A 24,629-nucleotide genomic window follows, 5' to 3' on the forward strand; every position below is an offset into this window, starting at 1 on the left:
ACAGAGTATTATGGTGATAATAAATGACAACATATTTGAACCTTTAAGTATTTATTTTAGCTAAACAATATATATCATACTCCTGGAATAGGAAAGAGAAGATAACAGTTAATTCCATTTCTTTTTGGAAGATAGTGCTATGAAAGTAGCCCAGGCATAGAACCAATGAAATCAGTGTTATGATGTAGGGCAAACAGAACAAAACAAAACAAACTACCCAGTTCAAAATCTGGATTCAGGAAAACTCATTGGTTAAAAAAAGGAAGAATCACTAGCTGTGTGTCCTTGGGAAACTTACCTAAACTCTCTGAAGTTCCATTCCCTCCTCCATAAAAATGGAGTAATAGTAAAACTTTACCTCACAAGGCTATTGAGAGTTATTTTGACATAATGCACGTGAAAGGCTCTGTACATTTCAAAATGTGATGTAAATGTTAGATTACTATTGGTACTAGACCACCAGTCCTGGGTTCCTTATAGGAGTGTTCTTGCCTATTTATTCTAATAAGGAAAAATGAAGCCCTGACTTTTTCTTAGACTGAAGAACAGAAAGGTCAGCCTCAGCAGACGCTGTGTGTACATCAGTGACCCGGAACAGTGTAGGGACAACAGACACCCCAAGGCTGTCCTTTGTGCTGAGCGATTGGGATGGCCTGTCTTATTGTCGGCTTTGGTGATTTTAAGGTGCCATTCCCACAGCGAGAGTATGAGTTCCTTTCCTAGAGGGAGGCCACTGTCATGACCTCCAAGCAGGCAGAACTCTCTCCAGGCAGTTTTCCTGGAGAGGGAAGGAGAAAGTGGTCCTCAGGCAGGTCCACGAGAAGGTATAGTCTATACCACCAGAGAGAGTTTCAGTCTTCTCTGCTCTCAGCTCTCCCTCCCACTGTAGAATGTCGTTTCTGCCCAGGTCCTGTGGTCAGTGGTCCAACGCCCTTTGGAGCGATGGTGCATCCACTTGGTCCGACATCCTCGCAGATTTAGCTGGGCTTTGGAACCATCTCGGCTACTTTTGCAGGCAAAACAAAAATCCTCAGCTCTAGTCAAAATTCTTAGTCATTGCCCCCTGCATCCCCATCCCTCTTAGATTTCTTCAACCCTGGTTATCAGATCCCAGGGCAGGTTGTTTTGACCCTCATCAGCCTTTGCACCACTCCAAGCATGCGGGCAAGCAGAAGGACTGGTTTGGGGACCGCGGTTTGCAGATCTGTTTATCCCTGTGTCTGATTCACCTCCACCTGTGTGTGGCAATGCCTGGCAGTGCCCTGGGGGTACCTCTCCACTGGGCTCAAAGTGGGTTGAGGGACCTGATTAGGTAGCAGGGGGTAGGGACAGTTATCATGGTTCCAAAGTTGTAGAGCGTATCTTCCAGATGGCCTAGATTTTATTCATTTGTTCCTTTGTTCCTCCCCTTTCACCCAGGTCTGCAGCCAAATCTTGTCCCCTTTCCACAGCAACAGAGTTCTCTCCTCCTCCCACAGACTGGGCCTGGCCTGGCATCCCAGGTAAAAAACCACATTCTTCCTATTCCCTCTGGGAATAGCTCAGCTCTTGACAGAGTTAAGCTTATCCGATTCCCCCTGCCCCTCTTGACAGTGCACTTACCCTGCTGGGAAGAGGGAATAGCAGGGGATTATCCCTGTTAGCTCTTTGGAAATTCAAACCACAGATGGGGGAAACGATTGGCCCAATATCCATGGAGCCAGAATTGGAACCCAAAGATTCCAGCTCCAGGGCTAGCCTGCCACACAGCACAGACACCTCACTCCAGCCCTGGTCAGGCCTTAGCATCACTACTCTTAGAACCAGGGGTCAGCTAACTTTCCAGGGATGCCAAAGCGACCTCCAGCCCTGCCTGGGCACTCTGAAGCTCCAAACGAAACCAGAGTCTCAGAGGTCTGATGTCTCAAGACCAGGAAACCTGTGCCTCTCAGCTCTGGGCCTTTCTTAGACACATATTCTAGACGGTTGCCTGCAGAGGGCAGGGGAGCGGGTCAGGAGGACTGAGATCTGCAAGAGGAGGCATTTGCAAAGCTGCAATGACTCCACACAGCACCTGTTTGCCAATTAGAAAAAAGGCTGGCCAGAAGTGGCCTCACACCACTGTATACGGCTCAACAAGAACAACAGGTGCTGTATTGTAGCCGTCACTGCTCCCCTCGTCTGGGTGGGTGCCCTTGTGCAGTTAATAATCTGCACAGCTGCATGCCATGGCTCTGCAGAGACAGGTGTGCGGAAGAGCTGGGAATGACTGCAGACACCCTATGGTCCCTTCTCCGCTAAGTAAGAACCCCATTGATCCCTAAGGGCTCTGGCTTTAAAGGGCTAGAGTCCACTGAAGGCATCTCGTGGGGGGGTGGGGGGTAGAGGGTGCCACCTAGTGGCCAGTGGTAATGGGCACTTCAGAGTCGAAGGTCTTCCACTTCCTCCTGCGGGCTTCCTGCGTCTCATCAGCATAGGCTTAGATTTGGAAGAGATCTTAGGGTCCTCAAGATCGTTTTCACATAACAGGAGATCTGGGAGAGACCAGAAGCAGAGAGGCTATTTAGACGGTTATTAAGATCATCCGGGTTGCTGGGACTAAGGGACGGGCTCTGGGGTGTGGCAATAAAAATAGAGAGGAGGCAATGTCTGAGGAAGTTGAAGTTAGGACAAGGGTAAGCTGGGAAGGACAGAGAAGGGGTGGACCTCAGCCAACTCATCCACATGGGCAGAGCCCACCAGACTGGCTGCAATGCCTGGATCCCTGGGCCTGGGTTCCCCTCCTTCCTACAGAATGATGGATGTCTCCACGTGTTTGAGTCCCTCCGGACCTCACATAGACACAACATGGACTCTAGGTTTACGGGTCCATTTTTCTTATGAAAATAAACTAAAGAAAGAATATCTCCTGACAGCCACGAATGAAATTCAGGTGCATTTAGATAGCGCTGGAATACCTTTGATTTTTTTTTTTTTTTTTTTTTTTTTAATAATTATTTTTTATTGAAGGGTAGTTGACACACAGTATTACATTACATGAGTTTCAAGTGTACAACAGAGTGGTAGAACATTTATATACATAATTCTAGGTTCCAGCTATCACCCTACCAGGCTGTTACAATATCTTGACTATATTCCTTATGCTATACATTACATCCCGGTTACTAATTTATTTTACCATTGGAAGTCTGTCCTTTTTTTTTTTTTTTTTTTTTTTTTTTTGTGAGGGCATCTCTCTTATTTATTGATCAAATGGTTGTTAACGACAATAAAATTCTGTATAGGGGAGTCAATGCTCAATGCACAATCATTATTCTACCCCAAGCCTAATTTTTGTCAGTCTCCAATCTTCTGAGGCATAACAAACAAGTTTTTACATGTAGAACAAATTCTTACATAATGAATAAGTTACATAGTGAACAGTACAAGGGCAGTCATCACAGAAACTTTCGGTTTTGCTCATACATTATGAACTATAAACAGTCAGTTCAAATATGAATACTGATTTGGTTTTTATACTTGATTTATATGTGGATACCACATTTCTCTCTTTATTATTATTATTTTTAATAAAATGCTGAAGTGGTAGGTAGATACAAGATAAAGGTAGAAAACATAGTTTAGTGTTGTAAGAGAGCACATGTAGATGATCAGGTGTGTGCCTGTAGACTATGTGTTAATCCAAGCTAGACCAGGGCAATAAAACATCCACGTATGCAGAAGATTTCTCTCAGAACGGGGGGGTGAGGTTCTAAGCCTCACCTCTGTTGATCCCCAATTTCTCACCTGATGGCCCCCCTGCGACTGTGCCTGTCTTAGGTTGTTCCTCCCTTGAGGAATCTTACCCGTCTCTGGCTAACCAGTCATCTTCCGGGGCCATACAGGGAAATGTGAAGTTGGTAAGTGAGAGAGAAGCCTTTTTGTTTGAAAAAGTTAGCTTTTTACTTCTTTGCATATTTATGCCCTGTGGCTTCTATGCCCAGCATTTGTCTTGAGGTATCTTTACCACTTGGAAGAATTATGATACTCGGTAAATTTGATATGAGGCACGAATTCTATTTAAGGGTTGTAATTAGGAAGGAAGAAGAAAAGCTATAGAAGTAGCAGGCGGAAGAAAACATGGGAAGATTGATTATTTCTTTGATATATCTTCTTGTAGAGTAACTTCAGCATGTATAGGTTTTAAGCTACTACTTAAATTGCACACACACATTAACATAATAGGAGTATAGTTACATAACCAAAGCATATCTGTAATTACCAGCCATCTGCAGTGAAACCAAGAAAACCATTTAGGCACCTTAGGCATTTGTGAAAACTTATCTATGATATGGTGGATATTGTCCAAATGAACTTGAACAGTCTGAGAGAAATCAGACAAATTAAAACAACCCATTCCTGGGGACTGTTCACATGCCATATGTTCTTTTAACAATAAACAGTTTGTAGTTGTAAGACTTTGGAGCGCTACAATTTGCACTTCTCCAAATTCTTGGTTGAGTTCAAACAGTATAGATCCAGTCCAATTTTGTTGTTTTACTGTATGCACAGGCCAGCTTAGATATCTCCTTCCTCATTCCCATGGCAGGTCCAGGAACTGGTGGGATGAGTGCATCTACAGCTGTAGCAGTGCGTGGATCTTTGTTGGGGTTTTTTGATGATCATCTTCTGGCATGAGTCTTCCAGAGGGTGCAGATGTTGGAAGTTCTTTTTCATATCATATCTTAGTTCATTTTCGGGGTAGCCCAATTAGGCTTTGATCCTCTGTATAAACACAAACAGACCCTTTGCCTACACTTTTATATGCCCTTTATACCCTTGTGTAGAACTCGTTGGAGGTTACCACACAGGAACTGCCCTTTTTTTTTTTTTTTTTTTTTTTTTTTTTTGCTATCACTAATCTACACTTACATGACGAATATTATGTTTACTAGGCTCTCCCCTATACCAGGTCTCCCCTATAAACCCCTTTACAGTCACTGTCCATCAGCATAGCAAAATGTTGTAGAATCACTACTTGCCTTCTCTGTGTTGTACAGCCCTCCCTTTTCTCCTACCCCCCCATGCATGTTAATCTTAATACCCCCCTACTTCTCCCCCCCTTATCCCTCCCTACCCACCCATCCTCCCCAGTCCCTTTCCCTTTGGTACCTGTTAGTCCATTCTTGAGTTCTGTGATTCTGCTGCTGTTTTGTTCCTTCAGTTTTTCCTTTGTTCTTATATTCCACAGATAAGTGAAATCATTTGGTATTTCTCTTTCTCCGCTTGGCTTGTTTCACTGAGCATAATACCCTCCAGCTCCATCCATGTTGCTGCAAATGATTGGATTTGCCCTTTTCTTATAGCTGAGTAGTATTCCATTGTGTATATGTACCACATCTTCTTTATCCATTCATCTATTGATGGACATTTAGGTTGCTTCCAATTCTTGGCTATTGTAAATAGTGCTGCAATAAACATAGGGGTGCATCTGTCTTTCTCAAACTTGATTGCTGCATTCTTAGGGTAAATTCCTAGGAGTGCAATTCCTGGGTCAAATGGTAAGTCTGTTTTGAGCATTTTGATGTACCTCCATACTGCTTTCCACAATGGTTGAACTAACTTACATTCCCACCAGCAGTGTAGGAGGGTTCCCCTTTCTCCACAGCCTCGCCAACATTTGTTGTTGTTTGTCTTTTGGATGGCAGCCATCCTTACTGGTGTGAGGTGATACCTCATTGTAGTTTTAATTTGCATTTCTCTGATAATTAGCGATGTGGAGCATCTTTTCATGTGTCTGTTGGCCATCTGTATTTCTTTTTTGGAGAACTGTCTGTTCAGTTCCTCTGCCCATTTTTTAATTGGGTTATTTGTTTTTTGTTTGTTGAGGCGTGTGAGCTCCTTATATATTCTGGACGTCAAGCCTTTATCGGATGTGTCATTTTCAAATATATTCTCCCATACTGTAGGGATCCTTCTTGTTCTATTGATGGTGTCTTTTGCTGTACAGAAGCTTTTCAGCTTAATATAGTCCCACTTACTCATTTTTGCTGTTGTTTTCCTTGCCCGGGGAGATATGTTCAAGAAGAGGTCACTCATGTTTATGTCTAAGAGGTTTTCGCCTATGTTTTCTTCCAGGATTTTAATGGTTTCATGGCTTACATTCAGGTCTTTGATCCATTTTGAGTTTACTTTTGTATATGGGGTTAGACAATGGTCCAGTTTCATTCTCCTACATGTAGCTGTCCAGTTTTGCCAGCACCACCTGTTGAAGAGACTGTCATTTCGCCATTGTATGTCCATGGCTCCTTTATCAAATATTAATTGACCATATATGTCTGGGTTAATGTCTGGATTCTCTAGTCTGTTCCATTGGTCTGTGGCTCTGCTCTTGTGCCAGTACCAAATTGTCTTGATTACTATGGCTTTATAGTAGAGCTTGAAGTTGGGGAGTGAGATCCCCCCTACTTTATTCTTCTTTCTCAGGATTGCTTTGGCTATTCGGGGTCTTTGGTGTTTCCATATGAATTTTTGAATTATTTGTTCCAGTTCATTGAAGAATGTTGCTGGTAGTTTCATAGGGATTGCATCAAATCTGTATATTGCTTTGGGCAGGATGGCCATTTTAACGATATTAATTCTTCCTAGCCACGAGCATGGGATGAGTTTCCATCTGTTAGTGTCCCCTTTAATTTCTCTTAAGAGTGACTTGTAGTTTTCAGAGTATAAGTCTTTCACTTCTTTGGTTAGGTTTATTCCTAGGTATTTTATTTTTTTTGATGCAATTGTGAATGGAGTTGTTTTCCTGATTTCTCTCTCTGTTGGTTCATTGTTAGTATATAGGAAAGCCACAGATTTCTGTGTGTTGATTTTGTATCCTGCAACTTTGCTGTATTCCGATATCAGTTCTAGTAGTTTTGGGGTGGAGTCTTTAGGGTTTTTTATGTACAGTATCATGTCATCTGCAAATAGTGACAGTTTAACTTCTTCTTTACCAATCTGGATTCCTTGTATTTCTTTATTTTGTCTGATTGCCGTGGCTAGGACCTCCAGTACTATGTTAAATAACAGTGGAGAGAGTGGGCATCCCTGTCTAGTTCCCGATCTCAGAGGAAATGCTTTCAGCTTCTCGCTGTTCAATATAATGTTGGCTGTGGGTTTATCATAGATGGCCTTTATTATGTTGAGGTAGTTGCCCTCTATTCCCATTTTGCTGAGAGTTTTTAACATGAATGGATGTTGAACTTTGTCAAATGCTTTTTCAGCATCTATGGAGATGATCATGTGGTTTTTGTCTTTCTTTTTGTTGATGTGGTGGATGATGTTGATGGACTTTCGAATGTTGTACCATCCTTGCATCCCTGGAATGAATCCCACTTGGTCATGGTGTATGATCCTTTTGATGTATTTTTGAATTCGGTTTGCTAATATTTTGTTGAGTATTTTTGCATCTACGTTCATCAGGGATATTGGTCTGTAGTTTTCTTTTTTGGTGGGGTCTTTGCCTGGTTTTGGTATTAGGGTGATGTTAGCTTCATAGAATGAGTTTGGGAGTATCCCCTCCTCCTCTATTTTTTGGAAAACTTTAAGGAGAATGGGTATTATGTCTTCCCTGTATGTCTGATAAAATTCCGAGGTAAATCCATCTGGCCCGGGGGTTTTGTTCTTTGGTAGTTTTTTGATTACCTCTTCAATTTCGTTGCTGGTAATTGGTCTGTTTAGATTTTCTGTTTCTTCCTGGGTCAATCTTGGAAGGTTATATTTTTCTAGGAAGTTGTCCATTTCTCCTAGGTTTCCCAGCTTGTTAGCATATAGGTTTTCATAGTATTCTCCAATAATTCTTTGCATTTCCGTGGGGTCCGTCGTGATTTTTCCTTTCTCGTTTCTGATACTGTTGATTTGTGTTGACTCTCTTTTCTTCTTAATAAGTCTGGCTAGAGGCTTATCTATTTTGTTTATTTTCTCGAAGAACCAGCTCTTGGTTTCATTGATTTTTGCTATTGTTTTATTCTTCTCAATTTTATTTATTTCTTCTCTGATCTTTATTATGTCCCTCCTTCTGCTGACCTTAGGCCTCATCTGTTCTTCTTTTTCCAATTTCGATAATTGTGACATTAGACCATTCATTTGGGATTGCTCTTCCTTTTTTAAATATGCTTGGATTGCTATATACTTTCCTCTTAAGACTGCTTTTGCTGTGTCCCACAGAAGTTGGGGCTTAGTGTTGTTGTTGTCATTTGTTTCCATATATTGCTGGATCTCCATTTTGATTTGGTCATTGATCCATTGATTATTTAGGAGCGTGTTGTTGAGCCTCCATGTGTTTGTGAGCCTCTTTGCTTTCTTTGTACAGTTTATTTCTAGTTTTATGCCTTTGTGGTCTGAAAAGTTGGTTGGTAGGATTTCAATCTTTTGGAATTTTCTGAGGCTCTTTTTGTGGCCTAGTATGTGGTCTATTCTGGAGAATGTTCCATGTGCACTTGAGAAGAATGTATATCCCGCTGCTTTTGGATGTAGAGTTCTATAGATGTCTATTAGGTCCATCTGCTCTACTGTGTTGTTCAGTGCTTCCGTGTCCTTACTTATTTTCTGCCCAGTGGATCTATCCTTTGGGGTGAGTGGTGTGTTGAAGTCTCCTAGAATGAATGCATTGCAGTCTATATCCCCCTTTAGTTCTGTTAGTATTTGTTTCACATATGCTGGTGCTCCTGTGTTGGGTGCATATATATTTAGAATGGTTATATCCTCTTGTTTGACTGAGCCCTTTATCATTATGTAGTGTCCTTCTTTATCTCTTGTTACTTTCTTTGTTTTGAAGTCTATTTTGTCTGATATTAGTACTGCAACCCCTGCTTTCTTCTCACTGTTGTTTGCTTGAAATATGTTTTTCCATCCCTTGACTTTTAGTCTGTACATGTCTTTGGGTTTGAGGTGAGTTTCTTGTAAGCAGCATATAGATGGGTCTTGCTTTTTTATCCATTCTGTTACTCTGTGTCTTTTGATTGATGCATTCAACCCATTAACATTTAGGGTGACTATTGAAAGATATGTACTTATTGCCATTGCAGGCTTTAAATTCGTGGTTACCAAAGGTTCAAGGTTAGCCTCTTTAGTATCTTACTGCCTAACTTAGCTCGCTTATTGAGCTGTTATATACACTGTCTGGAGATTCTTTTCTTCTCTCCCTTCTTGTTCCTCCTCCTCGATTCTTCATATGTTGGGTGTTTTGTGCTGTGCTCTTTCTAGGAGTGCTCCCATCTAGAGCAGTCCCTGTAAGATGTTCTGTAGAGGTGGTTTGTGGAAAGCAAATTCCCTCAGCTTTTGTTTGTCTGGGAATTGTTTAATCCCACCGTCATATTTGAATGATAGTCGTGCTGGATACAGTATCCTTGGTTCAAGGCCCTTCTGTTTCATTGTATTAAATATATCATGCCATTCTCTTCTGGCCTGTAGGGTTTCTGTTGAGAAATCTGACGTTAGCCTGATGGGTTTCCCTTTATAGGTGACCTTTTTCTCTCTAGCTGCCTTTAACACTCTTTCCTTGTCCTTGATCTTTGCCATTTTAATTATTATGTGTCTTGGTGTTGCCCTTCTTGGATCCTTTCTGTTCGGGGTTCTGTGTATTTCCGTGGTCTGTTTGATTACTTCCTCCCCCAGTGTGGGGAAGTTTTCAGCAATTATTTCTTCTAAGATACTTTCCATCTCTTTGCCTCTCTCTTCTTCTTCTGGGACCCCTATAATACGGATATTGCTCCTTTTAGATTGGTCACACAGTTCTCTTAATATTGTTTCATTCCTGGAGATCCTTTTGTCTCTCTCTATGTCAGCTTCTATGCGTTCCTGTTCTCTGATTTCAATTCCATCAATGGCCTCTTGCATTCTATCCATTCTGCTTATAAACCCTTCCAGAGTTTGTTTCATTTCTGCGATCTCCTTTCTGGCATCTGTGATCTCTTTCCGGACTTCATCCCATTTTTCTTGCGTATTTCTCTGCATCTCTGTCAGCATGTTTATGATTCTTATTTTGAATTCTTTGTCAGGAAGACTGGTTAGGTCTGTCTCCTTCTCTGGTGTTGTCTCTGTGATCTTTGTCTGCCTGTAGCTTTGCCTTTTCATGGTGATAGGAATAGTCTGCAGAACTGGGACGAGTGACGGCTGGAAGGACTTCCTTTCTTGTTGGTTTGTGGCCCTCCTCTCCTGGGAGAACAGCGGCCTCTAGTGGCTTGTGCTGCGCAGCTGCGCGCAGACAGGGTTTCTGCTTCCTGCCCGGCTGCTATGGAGTTAATCTCCGCTGTTGCTGTGGGCGTGGCCTGGCTCGGGCAGCTACTCCAAAATGGTGGAGTCGCGTTGGAGCAGGAGCTGCTGGGAGGCTATTTATCTCCGTAAGGGGCCTCCCTGCTCCCTGCAGCCCAGGGGTTAGGGTGCCCAGAGATCCCGGATTCCCTACCTCTGGATTAAGTGGCCCGCCCTGCCCCTTTAAGACTTCCAAAAAGCACCCGCCAAAACAAAACAACGACCACAAAAAAAAACAAGAAAAAAAATTTTTTTAATTAAAAAAAAAAAAATTTTTTTAATTAAAAAAAAAAAGGTGGTCGTTCGTTTTTCTTTATTCTCCGGTGCCAGCCTCAGGCCTCTGCTCACCGGTCTTTCTGCCCTGTTTCCCTAATATTGGGGTCCCTGTCCCTTTAAGACTTCCAAAAAGCGCTCGCCAAAACAAAGCAGCAAAAAAGCAAAAAAAAAAAATGGTCGCGCGCTTTTCTTATGTCCTCTGTCGCCCAGCCTCCAGTGCCTGCTCACTGTTCTTGCTGCCCTGTTTTCCCAGTATCGAGGGCCCTGCACTCTGGCCCGGATGGCTGGGGCTGGGTGTTCGGCAGCCCTGGGCTCCGTCTCCCTCCCGCTCTGCCTGCTCTTCTCCCGCCGGGAGCTGGGGGGAGGGGCGCTCGGCTCCCGCGGGGCCGGGGCTTGTATCTTACCCCCTTCGCGAGGCGCTGGGTTCTCTCAGGTGTGGATGTGGTCTGGATATTGTCCTGTGTCCTCTGGTCTTTATTCTAGGAAGGGTTGTCTTTGTTATATTTTCATAGATATATGTTGTTTTGGGAGGAGATTTCCGCTGCTCTACTCACGCCGCCATCTTCCGCCCCACCTCTGATTTTTTTTTTTTAAGGCAAAAAAGCAAAACACTCTCAAGAAAGAAAATGGCAGTCATAAGAGTTTGGAATGCTATGGAAATTCTATGATGCCATGGGTCTCAGATGGCCCCTGTTATCCTCAGTTAATGCCCGTTGGGCACCTCAGTGACTTTACTTTGTGGAAAGAACAGCAAGGCAAACAACCGTTTCCTTGTCCCATCCTGAGATTTGTTTTTGGAATCTTTGTAAACAGCCCTGCTAGCTCCTTGTATGGTGGGAAGCAGAGAGGAGGAAGTTACCTGCTCAGAGTCACACAGTGAGTCATAGGTGAGAACCCAGGAAGGCCGCCTCGCTGTCCCCCCTCCCGTTCCTGCCCAGCTCTTCTAGCTATTCACTGACCCTTCATGGAAACCCGTGTCCTCTTCCATGCCATTGAAAAACCAGGAATCAAATGTCAGGGATCTGTCATCCTCTAAGAGGGCATATTAGCGTGAAATATCAGAAAATGCCATTTGCTCTGTTGGCTGTATGTGGACCTGCTTGGCATGTTATTTCCTCTTAGCCAGTTGGGCGCCCCGGGCTGCCAGGACCCCCGTTAGAGCCCCATCTGGAGGCACCCCAGCATCTTCCAGTGCTCAAGCACCTACCCAGCTCCGGAGGGGCCGACGAGCCCAGTGACCTGGAGGAGCTGGAGAAGTTTGCCAAGACCTTCAAGCAGAGGCGCATCAAGCTGGGCTTCACGCAGGTCTGTCTGCAGGGAGATGGGAGAGACCGGGTTGAGTGCATGGAGACTGGGCTTCCTGAGTAGAGGCTTCAGGAGTGAGCTGGGGTTCAGCGTGTTGGAGAATAGGGCACAGTTGCCATTGGCAGAGAAACTGAGGACACTACTGGTAGAGGGGAAAGAATGAGAGCCAGTCAAGGGCTCCGGTGCAAGGGTACAGCCCGCTCAGAGTCTTGGGAGAGAAATAAACCAATTCAACACTGTAGAGGGAAAACCCTGGGAAGGAGCCAAGGTGGTGGGTGGGTGGGTGCTCACAGGGTCCCCGGGTGTGTGACTGATGCTAGGATGGTGGGGGACGTGGACAAAGAAGAAAAGAAGCCTGTCTCGGGTTCCTCCCTCCCAATACCCATGTGCAGGGAGATGTGGGGCTGGCAATGGGAAAGCTGTATGGCAACGACTTCAGTCAGACAACCATCTCGCGATTTGAGGCCCTCAATCTGAGCTTCAAGAACATGTGCAAGCTCAAGCCACTGCTGGAGAAATGGCTGAATGATGCAGGTGGGCCTCAGGGGCATGCAGATGGATAATATTCTAAAGGATTCTGCAAGGAAGGGGCTGCAGGTTGGGGCTTTAGGCAGTCAATACAGGGCATCCCTTTCTTCTCCTCCTGAATCTGGGATCTATTGAGAAGCAAGACACGATAGAGGCAAGTGGAGAAGGAAACGTCAGCTTCATGACTGATAAAGCCCTTGGGAGGACATGGCTTTAGGTCTCTGGCCCCATTCCATGCTCTACCCCATACCTACCCAGCACAGACCTTAGGACAGCTCCCAGAGGCAAGGTTGGGGCCTGCAGAGCAGACGCACTTACCCACATTGCTGTCCGGACTAGGTCTAGGTTACGCCTCATGTCTGGTGTGGGGAGGCAGTCGGCACAACACAAGATCTTTATCTGACTAATTCAGTAGGTTCTCAGAGGGACGGAGACTTCCTGTGAGCTAGAAGGGTCAGGAAACCCATACAATGGGAGTGGAGTTTGCAGGAGGATTTAGTCAGGCATGGTGGCCAGGGAGGCGTTCCAAGACGTCACTCAGTATATGGGGCCAGACAATTCTCTGTGGTGGGGTGCTATCCTATGAATTTCAGGATTCTCAGCAACTTCCCTGGTTTCTACCCGCTATATGCCTATAGCACCCACTCCCCGTGGAGACAGGCAGGATTGTCTGAACCTCCGGCAAAATGTTTCCAGATACCTCAGAACATCCCCTGGGGGTTATCGGTGGTACAAAATTGCCCCAGGTTGAGAACCACTGGTCTAGGTGGAGGGGACCTGAGCAGAGCCAGGGCCGGGGCTGGGCTCCACTCAGTGGGACCTGTGGACCAGTGGCTACTGTGGAGAGGGAGGAAAGGTGGGATGGGCAGCAAGGGTATCCCCCTCTTGGAAGTCCCTCCACAGGGAAACTGGGAGGGGGCGAGGGATTTCCCCCCGGCAGGCTGGCCCTTAGGCGGCTTTTATTAGAGCGTTGACGCGGGAGGGTATGATCGGAGGGACTTAGGGTCAATGGGAAAGGACCTTCGAAGTCATTTCTAATATGATTCCCCCACCTGACACCTGTCCTTCCCAAAGGGGATTCCTGCCATGTATCACGCAGCCTTAACTCCAAACTTATGCTGAAAAGAAAACATTTCAACACCAACATGCAGCTGCCAGGTGCCACTGCTTTAAGCTCAAAGCACCAGCTCACATTTTGCTCCATGTTCACATCCAAGCATGCTTGTCAAAGAAAGACTCGAGTATTCCTTGTAGGAGCTCTGCCTGCACCCACTCACACCCACCCACATGCCACCCATATCTGGGCGTCCCTGAACCATGACCACAAATACTGGGGCAGAGCTGTGGGAGTCATGGAGGACCTTTGCCCAGAATACCAAGGAGAAGCAGGATTCCTGGTCTGTTCCAGTTGCCTGGAGTGGGGAGGGGCTGTCCTGAAAGTGCCGGCCCACCGGGAAGGGCTGTCGGACCTCAAGGCCCTTGACACAGGGCCTGACCTGGCCTCTCATTTCCTTCTCGGAGCTTCCTCTGCTCTTTCACCTCCCGACAGAATCCTCTCCCTCCGACCCCTCGGTGAGCACCGCCAGCTCTTACCCAACCCTCAGTGAAGTGTTTGGTAGGAAGAGGAAGAAAAGGACCAGCATCGAGACCAATATCCGCCTGACCCTGGAGAAGAGATTTCAAGATGTGAGCGGCCCCGCCTGCTGGGAACGGGTGGGCAGACTGCGCAGCTGGGGCAGCAGGCGCGAGGGCCCCGCAGCCACCCGCCTGGGAACGGGCCCCAAAGCCAAGACCCCTCCCTCTCCAGGCACCCAGTGTTCAGGAAAAGGTTGCCTTCATCTTGGGCGCTAGGCTCTTCTTTCCCCGCTGACCCTCTTGCCCTCACTTTTGGGGGCCCCATTGTCCCTCTCCCTGGGAGATTCCAAGAATGAGAGAGAGGGTCTCCGAAGACGGTGTATCTCTGTATCCAGTTGAGGTAAGGGAGTAAAGCCAAGGTGTTGTACATAAATTCTTTATTTTCTATGCATTTTTCATATTTTTCAAGTTATAAATGGGATAAATACTCATTATAAGTAATTAGGAAAACACTGGGAAGCAGAAAGGACAAAAATCTATCATCAAATACCATCTAAATGCATTTCCTCCTATGTCTTTCCCCTACACACATTTAAATACATGTGATCGTATTTTATACACACACGCTTTTGTAGCTTGTAGCAAAAGTGCATTCTTGAGCCAGTGTATAGAGGCTACTAGGACCAGCTCTGTGCCCCAGAGGAGCCCAGGGAGGGAAAAGGGAAAAACAGGTTTGGTCTAAACGCCATCTAATCAGGATCCCTTCGGTACCAGCCTCCAGAGCCTCCATCTGCATCATGCAGGTCCCTAAAGGACATGCCCATGGCCTAGCCCAGCCCTGTGGGCCCCGGGCCTCCAGATCTGCTGCCCATCCAGCAGCTTCTCCAGTGCATTTGGCTCAAGGACTTGATGACTGCATCCTGCTGGCAGGATGACAACAGCTGGCTTTTCCTTCTGATACGTTTCTCAGGCAGCAAGAGTAAGGGAGGGATAGGGGCTGAGGTCAAAGATAGGGTGGTGGGGAGGGATCAGAACAAGAGGGTGCTGACCCTTGAACAATGTGGGGGTTGGGGCACCAACATGTGCAGTCGAAAATCTGTGTATAACTTTTGACTCCCCCCAAACTAATAGCCTTCTGGTGACTGGAAGCCATACCAACAATAAAAACAGCCAATTAACACATATTTTCTGTTATATGCATTATAAACTATATGCTTACAATAAAGTAAGTTAGGGAAAAGAACATCTTTTTTCAAATTGTTGCATATCCCCCCCAATTTTTCCAATGTATTTATTGAAAAAAACATCCATGTGTAAATGAACCTGCCCAGTTCAAACCCTTGTTACTCAAAGGGTCAGCCATAATACAGCTGCAGTCTTGGGAGCTCTGCATGTTTTAGCTTTGTGGTTTCCTATTTTGAAGCAGGACAGGAAGCAATGACACAATTATGGAGCCTATTCTGTGTCCAGGCCCTGTGCTCGGCAGTCTGCACACATTTTCTCATTTAATCCTTACAGTAATCCTGTATGATAGGCATTATTCTTCTCACTTCATAGATGGCAAGACAGAGGCCCAGAGAGGTTAAGGAAGTTTGCTAAGGACACACACTAAGTGATAAATGAATGTTCCATCCTTGGTTTGATTCTAAAGCTTTTGATCCATCTATTGTTCTATCCTGCTGCTTGGGAACATCTGGCCCCCACCCCCTATCTTTGACTGTCTTCCCTTTTCCTCCTGACCCCACTCTATCCCTTTGGTTTCTGTAGAACCCCAAACCCAGCTCAGAGGAGATCTCCATGATTGCAGAGCAGCTGTCCATGGAGAAGGAGGTGGTGAGGGTCTGGTTCTGCAACCGGCGTCAAAAAGAGAAGCGAATCAACTGCCCTGTGGCCACACCCATCAAATCACCCATCTACAATTCCCGGCTGGTGAGTGACGGGGAACCAAGCTGCCTGTCAAGCACTGGGGAAGAAGATGCCTGGAGGGAATGACTCTTCTCCATCCTGGGGAAAGATGGGGACTGGGGGTTGAGGGGGACATCCAATAAATAAATAAGCAAATAGATGCTTATGTCAAATACATATAATTATAAAAAAGATGAAAGAAGGTAAAGGGGATAGAAAGTAATTGTGGGTCAGCGATAAGGTGACATTTGATTGGGGACCTAAGCATTAAAAGTGAATAAATATCTAGGGGAAAGAGCATTCTAGACAGAAGGACCAGTTAGTGAAAAAACCTGGCATGTATGAGGAACAGCAAGGAAGCCAGTGTAGCTGAAGTAGAGTGAGAAAGAAAGCAAGAAGTAAGAGATGAAGTCAGAGAAATAATGAAGTCGACCACCCAAGGTCTTGGAGGCCATTGGGAAGGTCTGGGCTTTAGTTTGCATGAAATAAGCTGCTGGAGGGCTCTGAGCAGAGAAGCCTGAGCTGGCTGCCCTGGGCTGCCGTGTGGAGAATCATCTGTGTGGAAGCAGCTAGAGTCACAATACTCAGGCTGAGAGTGGTGGTAGCCATGGTAGTATGGAGAAGTGAGTGGATTCTGAATATGCTTCCACCATGGAGCCAACGGGATGTGCTGATAGCTCAGATGTGGAAATGAGGCCAAGATGACTTCAAGGATTTGGGCCTCAGCAACCAGTTGGAAGGTGCTGATATTTTTTGAGATGATGAAGAGTGCAAGAGAAATAGATTTGTTTGGGGAAAAACTAAGAACTTGGCTTTGATCATATTAAGCTGAACATGCATCCTAGCATCCAAAGGGAAGTGTCAAAGAGATAGTTTTATCTATGATTCTGCTGTCAGGGGGAAAGTCAGAGCTCAGAATGACTTGCCATTTAGGCAGACTTGTATGTTTGGAGAGTGGAAAATACCTTCGTTCAGGAAAGAGATGGTGCCTGGAGGGTGAAAGTAGGAAGGTTCTTCTCTATCTCTGCGGACAATGATGGTTGAAGGTCAAGGGAGTTGGGGCTAATGATACCCTTGAGTCTGTCAGCACTCAAGGATGGGTGAAATTTAGCCTTGTCCAGGGTGGTACATAGTTATTTCATAAAAACTGCACCATTGTTCAATCTTTCACTAAATAGTCATTGAACATCTACTATAAATTGGTCTTTGTGCAGAGTCCTGGGGGTACACAAATAAATAATATTTGTTCCTTGTCTCAGAGGACTTCACTGCCTAGCAGAGGAGGCAGACAAATAAATGATAAACACATAATTTCTCTAGAACTTACAAGCAGCAGCTAACAAAGCCTTGGGACGTGGTGGCTAGGGAAGGCTTCCCCAAGGAGATAATTTATACCTGAGCTGAGTCTAAAAGGGCAAGATGGAGTAAAAAGGTAAATAAGTTGGGGTGGAGTCCTTGGTGAGAAAGTATGAGAACAGTGGAGGGAGGCAGGGAGAATAGGTGGCACATTCCCAGAACTGCAAGTGGTTCCAAGGGAGGAATGTTGAAAGATGAGGCCGGGAAGATCAAGCAAAGGCCAGCAAGGCTCAGGAACTTGGAGGCTTGGAGGAACCTCTGAAGGATTTTAAGCAGGGCATTGACATGATCAGATTTGCTCTTTAGAATGATTGCTCTGGCTGCAGTGTGAAGGGCAGTTTTAGAGGCACAAGACTGGTTCCAGGGAGACCAGTTGGGATGTGACTGCAGACATCCAGTAGAGAAATAATGGGGGCTGGAGCAAATCTACGGGGTGAGAGTGAGGGGATGGGAGAGATTCGTGGGATAATTAGAAGGCAGAATTATTAGGTCTTGGTTAACAAGTTGACGATCAAATGGGGGCAGGGAGAGTGATAAAGGAAAGGGGATGCTCTGGCATGACTCTCAGCATTTGGGCTGGGCTGATGGGGCTGGTGGTGCCATTATTGGAACAGACAAACGCAGAGGGAGGAGCTGGTTTGGGAGTAAGAGAAGGTGATGATTTCAGTTCTTTACATCATTATGATGTTCTGTGAGGCCTGTGGGAGACCAAGTGAGAATGTCCCTGGGCATTGGAAGCGATGGGTCTGGAGGTCAGGAGAGAAGCTTGAAATGGAGATATGGGTCAGGGAGGCATAAGCAGCCAGATAGTGGTTGAAAACTTGGGTGAGGACGAGCTTGAGTGTAGAGATTGTATGGAGGAAGCCAAGAGGAAATCCTAGGTCTCAACACTGGGGAACACCAGCCATAGGGGATGCGCAAAGAAAGAGGATCAAGGGAAGGAACCGAAACGAAGGAGCCAGAAAAGGCAACATTGCAATGAAGTAGATGTGAGAAGCCCTTGGGAGTGCTATGGAGATACAGATAAAAGACACCCAAGTCAGAATGAGGTCTAGGAAGGCTGACCCTGACTTTGTTTGAAGAGCAGATTAGGAGTTAGCAAGCACAACATACCAGGCAGAAGAAATGATCTATGAGAAGGCATGAAGTTATAAAACAACACAATCCATCTGGGGAGCCACACGCATTTCCATCTGGCTGAAGCCAAGGGTTTGGGATTAGGACAGATTGATGAGGGCTAGATTGTGATGAGCCACAGACACTAAATTACACGAATGGCTATGAGGAACCATTGAAAAGTTCAAGTTGGAGGCAACATGGTATTAATTAGTCATTCCTTTTAAAAATATTTATTGAGCACCCACACATGTCTGGCACTGGGATACAGTGGTGTACAGCACACTTGTGATCCCTGCCTACAGTCCAGCTGAGAAAACAGGCATTAAACAAATGCTATTTGTGATGAAGTCTCCAGAAGATGTAAAAGTATTGGGAGGGCCTAACCTGGTCTAGGGGTGTCGGGCCGCTCTGAGGAATGATGTTCAAACTGACAGCAGAAGGATGAGTAGACATTAATGGGGAAAGAGTGGTGCAGGGAGGAGACTGTAGGGAAGAACATTCTAGGCAGAGGAAAGGGTGTGTACAAAGGCCCTGAGGCTGGGGTGGTTGGGAAAAGGAAGCGTGGAAAGCTGGATGGGCAGGAACCCGGGGAGAGTGTGAATGAGGAGGCTGGGGCGGTAGGTCGGGGTTAGATTATGTAAGGCATTGTAGGCCATGTTAAGGAAATGGAATTATGTCGTAAGAGCATTGGAATCTTTAAAGATGAAGCTTTGTTTAGAGCAGATGAGAGGTAGGTTCTCGCTTTGGTTCAATCCCAACCCAGGACATCACTAGAAAAAGGCAGTGGGAAGCATGGAGGATCTCAGAAGGAACCTGGTTTGTCCTCACCATTCATTCAACACATATTTACCGAGCACCTGCAAGGTTCCAGGCACCGTAGTAGACACTGGAGATACAGATACAGTACCCTGCCCTCGTGAAGTCTACAGCCTTGTAGGAGAGAAAGATGTTAAGTAAATAATCACCTGAATACTTGAGATGTCATGAAAGAAGATGGGGAAAATGTTCTGATCCTATCTTCTCCTCAGGTCTCACTGAGACAGTCTCCTTGGGACTGGGACATAGTTTCTTCTGCTTCTGCTATGAAATGATCTCCAAGATATACAGTTAAGCCAAAAAAAAAGACAAAATGGTGCAGACCAATGTGAGCAGAATGTTACCACTTATATAAAAAATAACAAAGGGGAACCATTCATATATCTGCTTGCATATACATAGCTTGTCTCTAGGCTGGTCATAGTGACTAAATACATAATTTATTTAAAAACAACAACAGATTTCTTGGGTGTGGCAGCAGGTTGGGGAGGAGAAGAGGGAGATTCTTGATAACATCTCTTACCACTGCCCCACACCTGTCTCCACCCTTCGTGGGCCTCCAGCCTCCTGAGGAGGCTCATTGTAAAAGGGCAGGTAAATGAACACAGCAGAAACATTGTTGATTAGTTAGGAAATGAGTGCAGGCTGCATCCTGTTGGGATGTTCCACACTGGGGAAGGGAGGAATATTAAATCACAGCTCCCTGACCAGGATTTCCTTTCAATGTCCTTGGAAAACATTGATCAGAGCTTCCCCGGTCAGGGTAAGAACAAGCGGGAGGGACCATATGCAAATTTCAGCTCAAATGAAGACGTGAACAACGTCTAGAGACACACAGCTGTTCACAGCTTCCTTCAGGAAGGAAGGGAAAGAACATTTAACAAGCCTGGCACTCTTTGCCAGGCATTGAGTTGGAAGCTTCATGGACATTCTCATTAAATCTTAATTAAAAGAAAATATAAGAGAGTAATTACTGTCATAGTATAGATGAGAAAAACCAAATCTCAGTGGGGATAGGTAACTTGCCCAAAGTCACACAGTTAGTTAGTGGGGGAACCAAGATTCACCCCCAGATCTGTTGGGCCCTGAAGTGCATTCTTGCCAATCACATCCTGTTCTGGGTTGTGCCAGGACAGTAATACTGAGAGGCAGATGCCTGAACTGTGTGGGAGATTAAAATAAATTCTCTTGGGTCCCTTCCAAATATCAGAGTTGATGATGCTCTGAGGTCTCCAGGGCAAAATGAAAAGCTTTAGAATCTGACATTCAACTCTAGTTACCTCTGGAGAGTCAGTGGTCTGCTCAAGCGTCAGGCTAGGAAGCCTGCAACGGCGTTGTTAGGGCTGGGCACTCTGCTGCCCCGAGCAAAGGGGTCCTTTAGGAAGGAAGAAATGGGGACAGGAGAACAGGCAGCCACCTGCTGTCTGCCGCCACAGGGGCCAAGAGGCACGCCCCCCTCTCAAGACCAGAGCACTCAAGCTTGGCAGCCTCTACCCCGCTGTGCTGAAGGAGGGACAGAGCAGGGAGCTGCCAGAGCAGCGCGGGCCTGGACAGGTCCAGAGGCCTTCCTGTGAAAGCAGGAATGGTGGGTAGGTTTGGGACTAGGAAATCGTGAGGGAAGCTGAGCCCTGGTATCTGTAGTTGCGGGTCCAACATCCTGGGAGAAGCACCCAAAGTTAGAGAAAGGAGCAGACATGGACATTTACAAGCTTCTGTTGCCTTTCAGGTGTCTCCCTCCGGGTCTCTGGGCCCCCTCTCTGTCCCTCCTGTCCTCAGCGCCATGCCTGGAACAGGTGAGTTTTAAAAGGAAGCTTCTGAATAAACCTGAATTCCTTTAACGGGGTATCAGACCTGTCCCTGCCTAAGTCAGCATTCCTTAAATGGATTTTAAAGGATATTAACATTTGTGCCAGGAGAAAAAGGGCTCTGTGATCAAGGCAGTTTGGGAAAAACTGAGTAAGTGAGGTTTAAACAAGTAGTGTTCTGTTTATTTTAATTGCAGGGCTTCTGATGTGCATTATCCATTACTAAATAAGCCGTGAGGACAGCAGGTTTTTCCAAACCAATTTTCTACAGAACTCTATTTTTCAAAAAGTACCTATGGCATTTCAAAGGGCTAGATAGAGTGGTGACCATACCTCATGTACTCAGGGCAGTCCCACTGCTGGCCTTTTGTCCTGACATAATTATCAGTAGCACTGCCCTCTACTCTTCAAAGTATCTTAGCTCGGATGGTAAAATATATGTCACTTTATTTGTGGAACACTGTCTGGGAAACCCACATACAAGAATTCAGCTGCCATTCTACAGGGGATCGAAATGAGTTTCAGGGAAGTGAAACAAGTTGCCACAGGTCACGGCCCGGGACCCAGACTCGGATCTCCTCCCTCCCAGCTGTGGTCTTTCTAGAAGACCATGTATCTTTTCTTTGTGGTGAGGGGGATGCCAGAGAGGCTGGCAATCTTTAATTGTGCTCTCAGGTTCTCCTTTCCTCCCCTGTTCACTTTTCTTTCTTTCCTCCTCTCTTCCTTTCTGAGGCTGCTGCTTTCTCCCCTCCCTCCTCTTGGCCAGGGACTGCATCTGCCCAGCCCAGGGTGTGACCTGGAGGAGGGTGATTTGGGCATCTGTTCTTTTTATGTTTGGCAAGCCTCGGAGCTGCAGAACCAGCCCGGCCACTCTCCAGGGCCTGGGTTGAGGAGAACGTTTATGATGAGAGTCTCTCTGGGGCCGGGTGCTGGTTCTGACATGGCAGGAGGTGGGCAGATGGGTGGAGGGAGGGAGAGGGTGAGATACCTTTGGGAACACATGTTGGAAGGATCGTGTCGCAAGGTCCCAGGACTCAGCAGCGTTCATTTTCCGCTTGTTTTTGCCTCTCCTTGTCCTCAGTAACGTCATCCTGTTCCCCTGGGAACAACAGCAGGCCTTCGTCTCCTGGCTCAGGACTCCACACCAGCAGCCCCACTGCATCTCAAAATAACTCCAAAGCAGCAGTGAACTCCTCCCCCAGTTTTAACTCTTCAGGGTAAGATGGGGTTGGAAGGGGTCAGTTCAGTGACATCCCAGCAGGGCCAAGGGACATGTAAGAAGTTGGGTCAGTACCTTGGGGGAAAAAAGAGCATGTCATGGGGTTGGAAAAGGGGAATGGGGTGGCACGGAGGGGACAGAGCCAGGCTGGGCTTCATCCCCAGAGAGTGGGCTTTACAAGGGAAGCTTCAGCCAGTGAGCAGTCCTGGCAAGGGGCTGATGTCAACAAAGCCAAAATTTCCATTCTCCCTGGGAGGGTGGAAATTTACCAGACAGTCCTGTCAGTAGGGCCAACCCCTTCACTGGGCTTAGGAGTGCTCCACTTCATGGCAGGAAGCCTGTCCCAGGGTTTCTGAATGGGCCCAGGCTTCGGGTAGCTGACACCTTGAAAGAGGGAAGTGGGGCTGCTCCCACCTGCAATGCATGGTGGGAAGCAGCCTCTGGGTCCAAGAATCTCCTCTGGAAGTATTCTAAGAGCAGATGCCTGATGCCCAAAGCAGAGATTTGAAAGTGAGGTGATAGGTCAAAAATCTGAGCTTGCCAGAAAAGAGAAGTCCAGGTGTCTACACCTAGGCTCCTCAGCCACCTCTTAATTGGCCAATCACTGCACAGCCCAAAAAAGTGGAGCTCCTCCATCCACCCCCACCAAAAAGAGAGAGCCAAGTCACATAATGTACATTTTTAAAAAGTTGTTTTGAGATGTAATTCACATACCATACCATTATAAAGTGTTTTTAGTACACCCACAAAGTTGTGCAACCACCGTCACTAAATCCAGAACATTTTCCTCACCCCAGAAAGAAACCCGTGTGCCTGTGAGCAGGCACTGCCCGTACCCATCTTCTGTCATCCCATTAGCAGCTTTCTGATTGACTTGTATCTCCCTTCCGTCCAGATCTTGGTACCGATGGAATCATCCCACCTACCTCCACTGAGACCAAAATGTTTCTCCTATTCTACCTGGCCTGGTATTACCCACTGGAAGGAAGCAAATCATGCCTTCTCCGTATGGACAGATTACTTTTGGAAGAGGGGAAGAGAATCACCACTCTAAATGGACCCCAACTCCCCTTCATCCTGAGCAAGGGCTTCTGGAGATCCAGTCTGTGGCTGAACTATGTGCTGACTCCCAGAGCTCTTGAAATGCACCCCCCACCCAGGAGTTTACCAACTTTGGCTTCCTTTCCTGTGCCCTCTAGGACTTCTTGCCAACACCTTCCAACTCATCTGTGGGCTGCCTGGTGTGTCAAACGACCGGACAGGGAGATGATGGTTTGGGCTCTGAACTTAGCCACAACCTCAGAACTGATTCTAAAACCTGTGAAATGATTTGAATCTGATGTCTCCCACAAAGCCTTGACAGTTTCTCTGTTCAGCCAAGTTTTCTGACCACATAGTCCCGTCACTCCTTTTTCCTCTTGAGCCTCACCTGGTTTTCCAGACCCAGATCCATTCCTGTGTTCTCCCAGTCCCCTCCTCTTTGCAGAAGGCTGAGATGCCCTCAGTCCCTGGGGCACAGCTCCCTGCCCACAGGGGCTCTTCCATCTGCTACATCTGCCCCAGAGTTCAGGAATGCTCTTCTCTCCATCTCAGTCCTTATCTCTTCCCCTCTCTCCCATCTCCTGGCTGCAGAAGGAAGAACACAAAAGTAAACATGTAACAATTATGCTGGCAAAATACCTGTATATAGTAGCCCTTTCCTGTTTTTGCATTATGTTTTTCTCTCCTTAATGTGGAATTTTCCAGCAAATTGTTTAACTCAGGTGTGAATTTTGAAGATGCCTCTGTAATATTTTATCATCTTTCCAAAAAAAAAAAAAGAAAAAGAAAGGAAAAAAACCACCAATGTGTGAGATACTGTGCAAGCCTCCACAAGAGGTGCCCCATGGGCTGGGAACCCTCGTTGACTTCTCGGGGAACTTTCTCTCTAGTTTCCTTCTTTGTGGGCCAGTGTGTAGAGATGTAACATGAAGCCAGTCCAGAAATGGTAACCTTTTTTTTTTAAAGACTGCACATCCAAGAAAATGTTGAGATTCAAAGGAATCTCTGTTCCTCAATAAATTTGTACAGTGATGATATAAACTATTCCACTCTTGATAAGAAGAGGTTTAGATTATTATTCTGTGTCTTTTGTTGCAGGGGTGTGTGCATGCATATAATGAAATGGGCAGAAGAAAATGTTTGCAGTGGGTGCTTCAAGTCTTTTACTCCCCAAACTGATGCTTAAAAAAATGACATACATTAATACAGGGCTCTAATGAGCTCAGTTCTTAACTTTTTGACGAAACTACCTTGGGGGCAGGGTAGGTAAGAGATTAATTTTCTCTTTTTCTAAGTGGGAGAATGGTAAATGTTTAAGGTCATGTCCTTTGCAGATTTAAGAGGTGGAGTCTGAGGTGAATAGCTCATATCTCAGATATCCTGAAGGTCAATTATTCCTTATTCACAGTGGAATGCAATAGATATTTAAGGCA

At 45.9% G+C, this 24,629-nt stretch overlaps 1 protein-coding gene across 2 annotated transcripts in view; it reads left to right on the top strand.

Annotated features, from left to right (window-relative positions):
- Positions 1-24,258, top strand: part of POU2F3 (POU class 2 homeobox 3) — a 79,256-nt gene extending 54,998 nt beyond the window's left edge. The window contains exons 6-13 of one of the 2 annotated variants that reach the window (XM_057490386.1): positions 1,420-1,502; positions 11,650-11,832; positions 12,225-12,366; positions 13,910-14,073; positions 15,703-15,864; positions 20,858-20,924; positions 22,018-22,153; positions 23,051-24,258. In XM_057490386.1, the coding sequence (XP_057346369.1) occupies positions 1,420-1,502; positions 11,650-11,832; positions 12,225-12,366; positions 13,910-14,073; positions 15,703-15,864; positions 20,858-20,924; positions 22,018-22,153; positions 23,051-23,090 (977 nt within the window). In that variant the 3' untranslated portion in view covers positions 23,091-24,258. The remainder of the gene's footprint in view (positions 1-1,419; positions 1,503-11,649; positions 11,833-12,224; positions 12,367-13,909; positions 14,074-15,702; positions 15,865-20,857; positions 20,925-22,017; positions 22,154-23,050) is intronic. The other variant, XM_036887640.2, reaches the window with a different exon arrangement.
- The last annotated feature ends 371 nt before the right edge of the window (positions 24,259-24,629 follow it).

This window comes from Manis pentadactyla, chromosome 13, assembly GCF_030020395.1.
Source record: "Manis pentadactyla isolate mManPen7 chromosome 13, mManPen7.hap1, whole genome shotgun sequence".
In the NCBI taxonomy this organism is placed as follows: domain Eukaryota; kingdom Metazoa; phylum Chordata; class Mammalia; order Pholidota; family Manidae; genus Manis; species Manis pentadactyla.